This window comes from Prionailurus bengalensis, chromosome A3, assembly GCF_016509475.1.
Source record: "Prionailurus bengalensis isolate Pbe53 chromosome A3, Fcat_Pben_1.1_paternal_pri, whole genome shotgun sequence".
Lineage (NCBI taxonomy): Eukaryota > Metazoa > Chordata > Mammalia > Carnivora > Felidae > Prionailurus > Prionailurus bengalensis.
The window spans coordinates 87792129-87806983 of NC_057354.1; the positions used below are offsets into that span (position 1 = coordinate 87792129).

Below are 14855 nucleotides of genomic sequence, written 5' to 3' on the forward strand. Positions count from 1 at the left end.
AGGACATTCAGACTGTTGTGAAAACCTGAATGGAGCCTGAGGATTTTGTGGCAGTAACGCCACAACATTAACTTCCTGATTTTGATGGCTACACTGTGGTCATGTAAGGCAATGTCCTCGTTTATAGGAAATGCATACTAATTAAGGACGATGGGGCATCAGGTTGGCAACTTATTCTCAAATGGGTCAGGAAAAAAGTTATTTGTACTGTACTTGTGACCCTTCTATAAAGTGTTTCAGAATAAATGCTTTTATTTTAAAAATAAATGATTTAAATGTCAAAGAATGAGAAACCCTTCACAAAACTGATGAAATCCTAGAACATTTCTGCAAAAAAAAAAAAAAAAAAAAAAAAAAAAAGTCACTCTTTACATTCAGGCCTGGAAAGTCGCACTTGGCAGAAGTTACATGCATATATAAAAATCTCAAAAACATGATTCCTTGTTTAGTCTAAGAATTAGCATGCTCTTTCAACTAGCAATTTAAACTGAGTTAACCAAAAGACTAAAATTTAAGTGTTTTGTTCCCTTTCCTAAAGAAAGTTGTTAGAACTTTTCTGTTTCTTAATAGAAAATGTTAGTCCCCGCTTTAAATCTACTTACTATAAACAGCCTATTTCCAGGATCAATTATCCTTGGAAGACAAAGACCTCCCTACATCCCTGCTGCTGGTGTTGCTAAGCATATGCCTACTGTGCTTTCTTTTAGGTTCCACTCCCAGCCCAGGCCCAAAAAGGAATGGCAGGAAGGTATAGCCAAGCAGCTCACCCCAAGAATGACATGGTGATACCTATCTGACAAGGATAGGTGAGGATTAAATGCAAGTAAGATTCTTGCCTTAATACCAAGTATATATTAAAACATTACTATTTTTTAATATTTTGAGTGTGTGTGTGCACGCACACACACACACGTGAAAGCAGGGGAGGGGTGTGTGTGGCAGGGAGAATCCCAAGCAGGCTCAGAGCTGTCAGCACAGAGCCCAATGTGGGGCTCAATCTCACAAATGGTGAGATCATGGCCTGAGCTGCAATCAAGAATCAGATGCTTGGCTGACTGAGCCACCCAGGCGTCCCAAAACTAACATTACTATTGTTAACAGATAGCCAGGTTCAAGGTTCAGCTCAGGTCAGATCTTCATCCTTACTTTTGTTCCCAGTCATTCCCAGTCGGCTCAGGTAGTAGCAACAGGAATTCAGTCTCCCAAAGGTTGACTGTCAAGGGAAGGTTTGGTTTATAGGTCAAGTGGCCAGAATATAAAAATCTAAAACTGAGCATGTACAAGAAGTAGAACCCTTACAGAACAGTAATCAAGTAAAAAAAATGGCAGCCAAGGTCAGTCAGCAGAAAGCCCGGAAGACCCAAACCAGAGTAGAGCACTACTAAAGGCCAAGTGAGAAAACTCAGAACACTTGCTACAAACAGAATGCCTGTGGCTTATTGTTGATTACCCACCAATCAATACTGATTGCTCATGATGAGTCCAGCAGATTTAATAATGTATGTCCAAGTGAACACTGACATGCCAGGTATTGTGCTTGACACTTCCCTGACATGATGCCATTTGAGTCTTACAATTATCTCATGTACAAGGTAGTCCAATTATCATTCCCATTCCACAGATGGGAAAACTGAGGATGAGATTCAGCAGTTCACCTAAGGTTACAAAACTAGCATTTGAACCCCAGTGTTGGCTCTCTAGAACCTGCACTCAACTGCTATTTTAAACTGCCTCCCACCACCAACCAGCATTTGTGACTCCACAGCTCCCACCGCCCCTTATGTCACACTAAGCAACTTGTTACAGTACGCTTGGTTACAGTTCCTACAAGCTGTTCTTGTTTCTAGCAGTCATGTGGCAGGATGGACCAAGGGGTCTCATCAGAGTAACACAGTCACAGCAAGGGCTAAAAATGCCCACTTGTGGACTTGAAGAGGCAGACTGCTATTTCTATCCAGCAGCTTCATTAGTTTGGCAAAGTACCAGGAGCTATTAAATAAACTCTTATTTTTACTTAGAAAATGCCTTCCAATAAGGCCAATTCAAAAACAAAATGTGTATGTGCACACATGTGCATGCATGTCTGTGGTATCACCATTTATCCTTGTGTATGGCAAGCTACTTCTTTCTTTTTCTGGAGGCCTCACAGTCAGAGATATTTTTGATGAGTTATTTAGGGTCATAAAAGGTAAACTTCGGTCTGAAGTGGGTAATTCTGGAGGGGTTGCCTTCCCCTTGAGTTGCTTACCTATTAATTTGGAAACATAATAAATTTTCCAAACTAGCAAACTCCACCTTCCCATTAGGTACTTTCACAAAATGACCTTGTTTCAATCATCTTTCAGCATGTAAAATGCCACACACTTCAAGGAAAATATTTTGAGTTTTTGACATCTACGTGGCTATTTAAGAAAAAACACTTTACCAGACTCCTGGTTGGGGAGATAACTCCGGTCGTGGACATCATGCTCTGGCGACAAGTGTGTGCTGACTCACCACTGCCACCATCTGCCCAGGGCCTCTCCTCCTCGTTCTTCAAGCCCACAGTACAGCTGGCATGTTGGGTGATGTTTCTCGATAGATCTCTAGCCAATGATATAGGTGGTTCAGAAACATTGTTGCTATAGCTCTGGTGATCCAGATTTTGTCTCTAGAAACCATATGTAGTTGTCAAACAGTATGACAGTCAAGATTCTGAAGATTTAAATCAATATATTCCAAAATTTTAACCAATGAAGTTTCATTTAAGTGATAAGGGCCATGCTTAAGTTATCATGGATGGAGAGAAAATCATCACTCACGAGACTGTATTTGTTTTTCTATAACCTTAAGATGTTGTACAGTTGGCAACTGCATTAAAAATATTATCCCATGGAACAGATCCTGTATTTTGTAATGAATGTAGCACAAAACAAAGCCTTCCTGTTACACATGCAAGGAAAAACTAGGGCAGCCACCTGTTCATGTACAAATGCTATGACCATACAACAACTCAAGCATCTAATTGGTTCACAGGACAATCCATTCCCACCATTGCAGAATTTATCCCCTCAGGGGTCACCCAAGTAGGACTAGTGAGTGGACAAGGAAAAAAATGAAAAGAACCATTATATAAACTGGCTATTCCCAGCCTAAATTTTTAGAATGATAATGTTTCTCTACTCTCTAATATCGGTCCTTCTCTTCTGTCCCTAAACACAATCACATTGCTACTTACAAAAGACTTCAATTGATCTAACCACTTTTCTTCTTCCATCCTTTTGATCCTTCTTCCAGTCTCAGATTTCTAGGTTTAATGGACTTGAAATTTGCCATTATACTCTGCCTGGGACCCATTTTACTCTGAGGGCCACCTACACGCCCTCAACCCCCTAATAAGCAGACTTCCAGCCCACTCCTATCCTACACCTCACATTCTGGGCTTCTCCATAGTTTCTTGAACCACTTCCCACCCTCAGATTCCCAAGATTCTCCCCACCCAACTTTAGGACCAGTCTTGCTTCTCCACCTTCTTGCCACCTTCTCCTCTCTGATGGCTCCTCCTCCTTCCTGCCAATGGTGTCACTCATGACTCATTTCTAAGGCCTTTCTCTCTTCGTATCTTACCTCCTCTGATGACTAATTCACTTACAGGCCTTCAAGTCCTGCCTGACCATGCAACAAACCCATATAACTAGCCCACAGCTTCCATCACCTAATGGACAGTTGTGAGCTCTACACACTGACAATTGTTCTGACACTACGTGCTTCACAGTTTGCATAGCAGGCTCGTTTATGTCATCCCACCAAATGGTTGAAAATCCCATGAGACTGGTATCCCCAACCATTGCTGAGCATTCCACCAGACTTGTCTTAGAGAGGGCCTCTCCAAGGGAAATGCCTCTTCCTTTCTGTGTCCTGTCTGATGGGAAACCACCACTATAGAGTGGATTTATGGAAGCCTCCTGTCACACCCTAGCTATCAAGGTTCTATTAAAGATGCAGCAGTTAGGAAGCAGGTACCCTGGACAGTGACAGGAGGCAAGTATATAATCAGAAACTTGGCTCCAAAGCTCACACAGATCTGGATTCAAACCCCAGTCCTGACATTTCTTAGCTATGTAGCCTTTACTTGTATTTTGATTTCCTGCTCTGTAAAACATGGATCATAAATAACTCCTAGGATTGTTACAAACTAACTGGAACATATAAATTGCCCAGCACATGGAAAGGGCTCAATAAATGGTGGACATTGTTCTAAATTCTTAAACCTTTACCTCCGAGTCTTTGGCTCCTTCCAAAACATCACTGAGAACTTGTATGTATTCAGTTGCACCTTTAAGGATATCAACCTTGCTAGGCTTCCTGCTTTGGGGAAGAAATGGCACAAGCGCCTTCAGTTTGGCAAAACCACGGTTGAGATTTTTTATCTGGAAAACAAAAAAGCACAGTGACACACAGAGAAGCTAATTTGTACAGATGCCCCCCCAAACCATAGATGAGGGTTGTGAGGGCTTGCTTTCACAGCTCATGTCTGGGTGGTGAACCTAAATAGGCATATGCCAGAGTCCCCACTCCACTGGCAGTGCAGTTGCTGGCAATGGAGGAAGGAGCGGCGTAAACTCAGCACTGTGGGTGGACGGGCTAGCAGGGGGGAAGGGGTCTGTGTTCTTGCTGAACCCTGTCCTCCTCCTCTTAGAGCATACCTGCTGCACTGTAATGTTCAGGCAGTTGGGTAGTGGCTAAAAACTCTAAGTCAATACACCAGGATTTAAAACCCAGCTCCACCACACACATACTAACTTTACAAGAATGTTAGGATACTTCATATTGCCACATTATGGTGTATCTGCTAAGTGGAAAATACCCACCTTGTAAACATCCTTGTGGTGATTAACATAATTATACATAAAACTCTTCTTCCTGACCTGGTGCATAGAAAGTCCTCCATAAGTGGTACTGATAATGAGTAAAATGTGCAAACACTGGTCTACTCAAGCACTGTGCCATCAACTCTTTAATCTCTTTCCCAGCCAAATCAGGTGTTAGTGTCTAGAGAGTCTGCATGTTGGCAAGACTTTAAAGGCAGAATAAGGCTAGCTCTCTATGATTCTCCAGGGTCCAATCCTTCAGCTCACAATGCCTGGAACTCTGATGACCATCCCCCTGGGGGAAAGAGGCCTTGGAAAAAACTGGTTCCCACTACACCATAAAGCCAATATACTCCTGTTAATCGAGAGTCCTCTCCCACTCCAGATCAAAGTCAACAATGGGCATAGTTATCTCATTACAGCAGAATACAAAGACCAAAAAACATATGAAAATGTGCAACTCTGATGAAAGGACTACAAAATAAAATAGAAATTAAATGCCATTTTTCATGTACCAAGCTGGTAATGTTGTCGTTTTGTTAATCATACCCAGCATTGGAGATGGACAAAGGGAACAGTCTTATACCCTGTAAGAAAGGATGAAAATGAGTAAACTTTCTAGAAAGCAATTCAGCAACTTGTATCACAACTTTTGAGATTGTATAGGTCCTATGTTCCAGTAATTCCATTTCTAGTATTTTGAGAGCAATTGCACATAGATATATAGACCAGTAAAAAGCTGCAAAAAGCATAAAGACTGGATAAGTTATGGTCTATTTATAGGACTATGCAGTAAAAAGCTGAAAGAATGCTTAAGAATGAGGAAATGCTTTTGATAGTGTTAAGTGGAAAAAAACAAAAATACATACTAGCTCACAGTTTTATAGAATTATATATGGCACACACATAACTAGAGAAAAAAGACTGGGAGGATATATACAAGATGTCAGTTCATGGTAGTTATATCTGTGTTATGGTTGTTTCTGTTCCCTGGTCATTTCTGTATTTTCCAGGTGTATTAATTTTGTCGTTGTAAAGAAGAATGAAGGTCATTAGCTTTAAAATAGAGGGTAAAACCAGGATGAATTCTCTGCAGAAAGCAATTCCTTCCTGATGGGAAGGCCCATACAAAACGCAAACTACTGAATCAGAATCTTGTTTGAGGCCACATCATCACATCCGATTCCAGGGTTATTTTCACAAAGGGTCCGTGCCTGGTGAAACCAGGCTTTTCCACTCCCTCAGTTTACCCCAACTTCCCCTGTTCTACTTTCACTTGGTCCTTTCTCCTCCCGCCCTTTCCCAAAGCTCCTAGCTGATGCACCGGGGCTCCACTTCCAGAGGACCCGGGCACGGGCGGCAGAACCTCTCCCTCAAGTCCCAAGCCCGAAGGCGCGCCCTCCGTCCTCTCCTGTCCCCCACCCCCCACCCCACTCCCGGTTGGACTTCCTCCGCCGCGGCCAAACCCCCAGGTCTGCAAAGAGCAGGAGGGAGGCCAGATTGGACAAATTGGGGGCCCAGGTTCGATGAGAAATACTAAAAGCCACCAGTAGATGCCGCTCGGACTACGGCGCACAAGACCATTCCGCGTTGTGATTCACCGCGGCGTCCCAGCCTGATTGGGAAACAACACTAGCTGGAGTGCAAGTCCCGTGCGCACCCCTGCACGGTGTTTCCTTACTCTAAAAAAAGAGAAAAGAGTAACTTCCACTGGGCCCCCTCACCCCATACTTGCTTCGAGGCAGAGATGCAGAAGGGAAAGGGGTGGTGGGAGCCCTTTGCACCCCAAGCGCCTACCCAGCGCCGAGTGGTTGGGAGATTTAAGCGCGACTCCTGGGCGCTAACCTTTTTGAAAGCACTTGCCAAGGCGAGACATTTTTTAACGTTGTCAGGGGCCTCGCGTGTCCCCACTCCCACCCCTTGACCCCGTTCCGGGTGGTCAGCAGGTGAAGAGGCCATCCTAGCGTCAGCGAACGTCTCCCGGACGACGGAACCTCGGGCCTCAGGGGGTTCGAGTCGCCTCGGAACCCCGCGGGTGGGGGTGAGTGGGTGCACGGGCTACCGGCCAGGTGTTTGGTGGCGAGCAGCGGGTCGTGAGGCGGCCGAGCCCGGGTGGCCTTGGGGACCCGCGCGGAGCAGGGCGCTCACCCGTTCGCGCTCCTTGGCGTTGGCCACGCGCCGCCGCTCCAGCACCAACTGGAGGTCCTCGGTCGAGGAGTAGCCGCCCGAGGGCAGCCGCTTGAGCCGGCAGATGGCGGCCAGCTGGGGCAGCGGCCCGAACTGCTCCCGCAGCACGTCCTCCAGCACCTCGGCCTGCGGGACGCTCAGGAGAGCCGGGGCGGGCGCTGCTTCCATGGCGGCGGGCGGCGGGCTGGGGGCGGTGCGGCCTTTCATCTCCCGCACCTGCGGCGGCACGAGCTGCGGAGCACGGGGGCGGGGCCTGGGGCCCGGACCACCTGTCCCGGTTCCCCTACCCCGGCCTAATGCAAGTCGGGTGCCGCTCGGGGAGCCGCGTTTCACGAGCTGCACAGGTGATTTTGGTGAACACTGGATTACAGACAGCACCGGTTCTTAAACCTGGAGGCACACTGGAGTCGCCTGGGGGAATTGGGTTTTTCTTGATCCGCTTGCCTGGATTCCAATCCCCAGAATTCCAGTTTGATCAGTCCAGGCTGGGGACTGAGCTTCTGGATATATGTATACACATGTATGCAAACATACTTATGTACATGTATATATTTACCAGACAAAAAATTTGCCGGCTACAAAGAAAACTTCTAAAAATCATTTTGAAATAAATAAAAGTTGCAAGAGCAGTAACCAAAAGGTCCTGTAGCCCCTTCACCTAGATTTTCTGCTTGTTAACATTTTGCACATTTACTCCATTGCCCTCTTTCTCTCTAGGAATATTCCCATTTTCATTATTCTTTTTCTGAAGTGTTTCCTAAGTCTTGCCCTGTCATCATGACCTTGACAGTTTCTAAGAGAAGTCTTTCATTCTGAAGGATGTCCCTCACCTAGGTTCTGCCCAATGTTCCCTCATGTCCAGACCTAGGCCATCCCTTCTTGGCAGGGACTCCACAGAAAAGATGCTGGGCTTTTCTCAGTGCATCCCATCAGGACATACATGATGCCAACCTGTCCCACCACTGGTGAAGTTAATCTTGATCACTCAGTCACAGTGGTGTCTCCCAGGTTCCTTCACCATACATGGACTAACTTTTCCTTTTGACTGATAAATATTTTGTGAGGAAATCACCAAAATCCTTAGCATCCATTGATGACTCCTGCCTGAATTAACCACTATTTTGTGGCCAAATCATTGACAACCTATTGGGGGGATGAGCTTTTCCTTCTCCTCATGTATTTATTCATTTTGTGTTTATCTCAGCATGAACTCATGACTTTATGTTTTGCTCAATAAGATGTAATTTATTCAGATCACTATTTCAGTGCTCAAATGGTTCCAGATTTGGCCTGTAGGAGCCCCCTTTGTGCTGGCTTCTCTGTTCTTTTAACATGACCCCATCATTCTTTGCGTGCCTTCTTACTTGTACCAAAAAGGCATGACATGTTCCTGGCTCATCTTGAATCTTCCCAGCCTAGCCATGGAATCAGTCAATTCTAGTGGAAGATGGAATTTAGAAACAAAGATTTGGAAGCTTGGTTGTTCATTCCTTTTGGATGTCAATGCTTCTAAGCCCTTTTAGCAGATAGGAAACATACATATGTACACGTATAAGTATACACACACAGTTATATCTATATTTTTGTGTAGATAGATGACAGAGGGTTAAAACGCAGGAGTTCACACTAATATCTCCAATTCCAATCCAATAGCTCACATTTCTCTCTTGTTTCTCCCTAATCTGTAACTCCCTTCTCCAACAGTAAGAAACCTGACTCCTGTTTATCCTCAGTATATTTACTTATTTATTTGCTCAACTCTTGTATACATCCAGTTTCCTAGCCACATCGGCCACCTCCTCAGCCCCATCTCCTCCTCAGCTCCCTCCATGACACTGCCTGCAAAAGAAGAGAAGAGGACACACCAAATGTTTAACTGGGGTTCTCTGAGCAGTGAGCCTGGGAATGAGGGAAGATCTGTACCTCGTATCTTCTATATTTCTTGAATTTTTCACAATAAGTGTGGGTCACTTCTGTAGTGTATATATATAACCTATATATATGTACACATTTAAGAAGAAAAATAATTTTTTTTCTCTAAGCTTATTTGGTGCTGTCTGCTGGCAAACAGATAGAAGGTAACGAGAGCCAAATATGCGGAAATCTTAAAATGGAGATAGTTTACCCATTTACTTGAATTTCTGTGAGTATCAAAAAGGACATTTTCTAATTTATTGCCAAACCCTGGAGTGGATAAGCTAGTGTGTGTCAGGGGCCCAGTGTGAGAACCCCAGAATTTATTCCTCCATACCTGCTCCCCTCCATCAATTCCAACTATAACTTGTTGGCCTCTTGTCTGTTAAACTTGTATATTGGGCCATATGTTCTGAGGGAGAGCAATCACATGAACTAACCTGAGCCAAGGTGTTACACCTGACAGTGACTGGGTGCTTCCACCTTGCCATTCCCCGAAGATACAATGGCCTAGTGAACCTAAAGTTAATTTTTCTCCCCTCTGGCAGTGTGAGAGGCATAGGTCATCTCTCTTCCTCATGTCACCCAGGGACTTAGGTTCCTTCCAAACCATTGCTCCAGAGTGTCATTTCCAAAAATGGAGTTGTCCTATTAGAGGCCTCTGCCATTGCCGGTGCCCAGTGGCAGCAAAGTCCTCAGGCATTCACCCCAATCAAGAGTCAGAGCAGGATCAGAAATTCCTCTAGGTATTCCAAGCAGAGCCAGTGGTTTAATTCGGGGATTTAGGTGCTTAACACCATCACTGGGAGAGCTGGTGAAGCAGGAGAAGTTCAGTTTGAGAACATACCACCAAAGCTGCAATCCAGGGAGTGGGAACCAATGTTACCATAGCTGCCACTCAACTCCCCCAAAGCTGGGAAAGGGGCCCTGGAACACTGTTGCAGAGAAACGCCAAGTCCCACCCCCAGGCTTGTCCACAGAAAATAGATGGAAGGACAGGGACGTGAGCTCTGCCTGATGTCCATGCTCACCATCTCATACGCCTGTTTCTAAGGAGGTCCTCTTAACTGACATCCAGTACTCTGGGAATAAGGCATTCTGGGAAATGGAATTTCAGACTTCTGCCTCTACAATGCAGAGAGGCACCCTGGAGGAAGGGAAGGAGCAAGGAAGAAGTGGGGGGGGGGGAGCTAATCCACTGTTTCTTCCGCCTGAGACACACAGAAACTGGCCCTTGCTCCATCTTTTGCCCCAGCAGATTCACCTCATCAATCCTGTTTCCTACCCTGGGACCCAGCTAAGAGGGACACTCCCCATATCTGCCTGGGTCTTTGGCAGCTCCTCATCCCACTGACCAGTTTTTGGCTTAGACACAGTAGCCTTAATCTTTGTACCTCAGTCAAAACATGAAAGAGCTGCTAACAAACAGCTTTAATAAGGGAAGGCAAAGAATGACATTTTTAAAAGGGACCAGAAACTATAAAAAGACAAGTTTGCATTGCCCAGAATGCCTGTCTAAATCAATTTGGCAATTTCATATTATTACTCATATTAATGTAAATTCATATTATTATTAAATACTATGTCTTATTTAATCTCACCATATTCCTGGGCACCTGATTTTACTCCCATTGTACAGATGAGAAAATCAATGCCAGAGAAGTTGAGTCACTAGCCAAAGCTACACTACTGGTCAGCTTCTCCTTGAGATCTGAATGGCCGCTGTCCCAGGGTCACCAGGGATAGACCTTTGTGGAAATCCCACACTTCCAGCTGGCCTGGTCCACCAGCACACAGGCCCTGCTTGCCATGCTCCATACTTCGCTTCCCTGGAGGCTCCTCCTCCTCCACCCCCACTGAGCATGAGCTGGGGTTACTATCTTGGCCACATCACCAGAAGAGTTAACTGTAGGTCAGAAGTGCTTTTCTACCAGGAACAGAGAAGGGGAACAGACCCACAGGCTTTGTCCCCAAGAAGCTGGTGAAAGGTCAGGGACCCCCCAGCTCAAATCCTTCTCATTTTTGCCACTGTGCTCAGCAGCAGCCGGTAGCCTCCAGCTTTGACAAGCTGAAGAACGATGCCTGGCAGCCTCATGAAAGAGTAGATAGAAGCTTGGAGCCCTGCAGGCTATGGGGCCTCACAGAAGAATGGGGACTTATAGGGCCTCAGGGTTAGTTGTGGGTCCAAGGGGAAGGAAGAGCTTCTGCAGCACAGGAGTTCATAGGACTGCAGGCAAGACATTCAAACTCTCTAGGCCTCATCTTGCCATCTATAAATGGGAGATTGTGACAGAACCTTCTTCAGAGTTGTAGCAAGGAGTTAATTAGGCCATTGACACAATAGTAACAGCTAACGCTTGTATAATGGGATCCATGTGCCATGTACTTTTCTAAGCTCATTTTATGGGTTAACTTAATCACACAACGACTTCAAGAGAGAGAGGTACTGTAATGTTTTCATAGAAGAGGAAATTGAGACACACAAGTCAAGTAACCAACTTTCCTAGCTAGACAGGGGTAAACCTGGGATTGGACCCAGGCTGTCTGGCCACAGACTATAACAGTCTATAACCACCAATCTCTCCTGCCTCACATAATTCCCACCACATTGTAAGTGATAACTACAATAGCAATGATGATATATGAACCAGATAGAATGTCCAGAAACTTGGCTATTACACATAAGTGACCCAGGCAGGGTGTTCTGAGAAAAAGTGCAGAAGCTTCAGTCAGAGCTGGTTGAGGAGATACTGAGGTCCAGGGCTCGGTTCTGGTGACCCCATAGCAGAAATATGAAAGGCTTGTTGGGGCCACCTTGAAGAGGGCCTGAAACCTCCATCCTGGGACCCAGCTGGAGTAAGAAATGCTTATCATAGCTAATAAAGATGAGATTGCAACAAAAGTAGGGCTTTGAGGAGATTCAAGAGGAAGTAAGCTACAGGCTGCTTTGGTGACAGCAGGTGGAACAGAGAGGCACAGCTGTGTTATGGATACCCTGCTTCGTGTGGACTTGTCCTGGAAGGCCTTTTCCAGGAAGAAGCCTTCTTGAGGCCCAGCTAGCAGACCCTCTTCTATCCTAAGTCCCTCCCACGAGTAGCCCAGGCCTCCTTACTCTTCCATGACTCTCCCTGGGGCTGGGGCTGGGGCTAGGACTTTTACTGGTGGCAAGGGTCCCTGGGCCTGGTTGGCTTTGAGCTGTAGGAATTGATAGCAGCGTATAAAAGCATAGCCACTTATAACTGGCCCTTATAATCAAGAGCAACACAAAGGGAGAGGGTCTTTCCAAAAGCCATGGTATAGGCATACAAGGGAGTTGGACAAAGACCCAGGCCCAGATCTGGGTATATGGGAGAAAGTGTTGGAAGAATTCCGGAGTATAGAGGGCTGGGGCATTAGCTGATAGAGGACACTCACAGTTTCTGACTATAAGCACAGGTAGATTTTTTTCTGAACTAATGACTTGTGTCATCCTCAAAATGCTGTGACATCTGCTTCCAGAATATGCTCACTCTCCTGACTAAGAAATTGTTCCCTGCCCCTAGAAAACCAAGCCTAGGAGGTCATTTCATGACAGCCAAAAATTCTGTGCCTTCTCCCTATGCTAGAGCCAGGATCTCCCCTAACTCATAATGTGTAGACTCCAGCCTCTATCAGGTTGGGCCCTCATACCCTAAAAGACTGGAAATCATAGCTCTGGGAGAAAAAGCTGTGGGCACCCATGTGGTGGCAACTGTCTATTACAGCCTATATCTACCATCAACATAATCCGTGGTCACTGAGAGTAGCAGCTATACAGTGGAGGCTGGGTAGAGCAGGCTATCACTCCAGGGTGACAAGCTGACCACTTCCTCCAGGACAACCGAGGACTTCATTCTGTCTCCCCAGATGGCTCCACTCAGTCTGTAGAGAACTTAATTCCTCTGCCTTTCTGACTCTCTTGGGGAAATTTCAGCTTTCAGAACCTTCTCGATAGGGAAGAAAGGGCCAGCTCGCGCATGAGAATTGACCCTGGAGTGTGAGCATGTTTATGTGAGCATGTTTACCTGTCCCTGTCCCATTAGCTTTAGGCCACAGACCATGGTTGGTTAGATAGATAACGAAGCTAGCTTGCTACTCCAGAATGTCACCACCAGGTTTCAGGCTCCAGAGGATTCTTCCTGCGGCTATGAGAAGGGGCAGGATGTCCTAAGTACCCCTCCTCCCTACTAGAATGCTGGCTTCGAGAGTGGGGGTGGGGTGGAATTTTATGTTTCATTCACTTTTGAATCCTGAAAACCTAGAAGAGTGCTTGGTACACGGTAGAGGCACAATAAATAGTCCTCGATTGCATGAATATTGATAAAAACTAAAAGTCTTCAAGTAGACTTAATGGTCATGAATCTTTAGACATTAAAGTAATACTAAAATACATAAATCAAAAGCTATTAGAAACATAAGAACATGACAAGATAATAAACATATATAATGTTCTACATGGGAGAGTTAACACAAATAAATCCTCCTAGAGAAATTGATAGGTTGTATGGACAACATATAAATAAGGATATTGAATATTTGAATAATGAAAATCACAAGCCTAATCTAATAAATATACCTGTGGAATATTTATAAAAAGTGAATATACCTGTGGAATATTTATAAAAAGTGAACAGATACTACTAGGCCATAAAGAAAAGCTCTATAAATTCTGCAAAAGTGGGACATATTAATATTGGCTGCTACCTTTTTTGCATAGGCTATGGAAACCATAAAACAAAGAATAGGAACACATAAAAAGAAAACAATAAACCCATCCCTATATATCTATATTGCTATAGTACAAACTACTAACGAATAAACTATCAGGAAATCAAATTGTGCAACATAGGTAAGTCTAAAAATAATAATAACAATAAAGGTGTTTAAAAGAAATACAGCAAGGGGTGCCTGGGTGGCTCAATTGGTTAAGCGGCCGACTTCGGCTCAGGTCATGATCTCGTGGTCCGTGAGTTTGAGCCCTGCGTCGGGCTCTGTGCTGACAGCTCAGAGCCTGGAGCCTGTTTCAGATTCTGTGTCTCCCTCTCTCTGACCCTCCCCTGTTCATGCTCTGTCTCTCTCTGTCTCAAAAATAAATAAATGTTAAAAAAAATTTTTTTTTAATAAATAAAAGAAATACAGCAAAATGTTATATCAAGCCTGTGATAGAGGAGAAGTTTCTAAGATCGATAAAAAGCTAAGAAGCCATAAAAGAAAAGGCCAAAAGAAAAGCCAAAAGGAAAATATGAATACGAACAGATTAAAGTCCTACTCAGCCAAAGATATCATACCAGGTAGAATAGATTTCCATTTCTGGTCCTAATGGAGTAGCTGGAGCAGTCCTTTTGCTGTCAGCAACTGGGAAACTGGACAAAACTCATGAAACAATTGATGAACAATTGTTTTCAGAAATTGGACAATTGCAACCCAAGTTCCTGGCTAGGGAAGCAGACAGGCTGAACCCACCAGCCCCCTAGGATTCTTCCTGGAGGCTCCTGCCAGACCCCAGTGCAGGGAGGAGGGTCCCTCCCGCACAGGGAATGACAGTTGCACTAAGTATGGAGAGAGGAAGATGGGAGTTGGGGGAGACTGAGAGTGCTAGGATTTGGGGAGGAGCATGAAGGAGAGACAGTTGTACAGAGGAAGAGCCACAGAAACCTACATTGGGCTCCCTGTGCCTGAATGCATAGGATGGGACTCCACAAGGCCAGGCAAAGAGCTGTTCTAGAAATTCTCATTCTAAATTGAGCTGGCAGAGATCCCAGTCCCTGGAAGGGGAGTGGGGCCACGAGAAGAGGCCAAAGCCAGAGATATGACATCAAGAGGAACAGTCGGGAAATGAGATGAGGCCAGCCACAGGACAGAAAGAAGTTTTTGGAGTGTTTTAAA

The 14855-nt window shown here is 45.0% G+C and overlaps 1 protein-coding gene across 1 annotated transcript; it reads right to left on the reverse strand.

Annotated features, from left to right (window-relative positions):
* Positions 1-1485: 1485 nt before the first annotated feature.
* On the reverse strand, positions 1486-13901 carry FIGLA (folliculogenesis specific bHLH transcription factor). The gene is made up of 3 exons (XM_043603611.1): positions 6999-13901; positions 4257-4409; positions 1486-2650 (listed from the first exon to the last, which is right to left on the reverse strand). The coding sequence occupies exons 1-3, from the start codon at positions 7242-7244 to the stop codon at positions 2366-2368; spliced, it is 684 nt and encodes a 227-aa protein (XP_043459546.1). The 5' UTR covers positions 7245-13901; the 3' UTR covers positions 1486-2365.
* Positions 13902-14855: the final 954 nt, after the last annotated feature.

What these genes read in the sequence shown, in the direction of transcription:
- FIGLA (XM_043603611.1), bottom strand. Translation starts at nt 7,244, where the DNA reads ATGAAAGGCCGCACCGCCCCCAGCCCGCCGCCCGCCGCCATGGAAGCA. An exon ending in ACGCCAAGGAGCGCGAACGG is followed by an intron (nt 4,410 to 6,998) that starts GTGAGCGCCCTG and finishes TTTGTTTTCCAG; the next exon opens with ATAAAAAATCTCAACCGTGG. An exon ending in AAGGAGCCAAAGACTCGGAG is followed by an intron (nt 2,651 to 4,256) that starts GTAAAGGTTTAA and finishes TATGGTTTCTAG; the next exon opens with AGACAAAATCTGGATCACCA.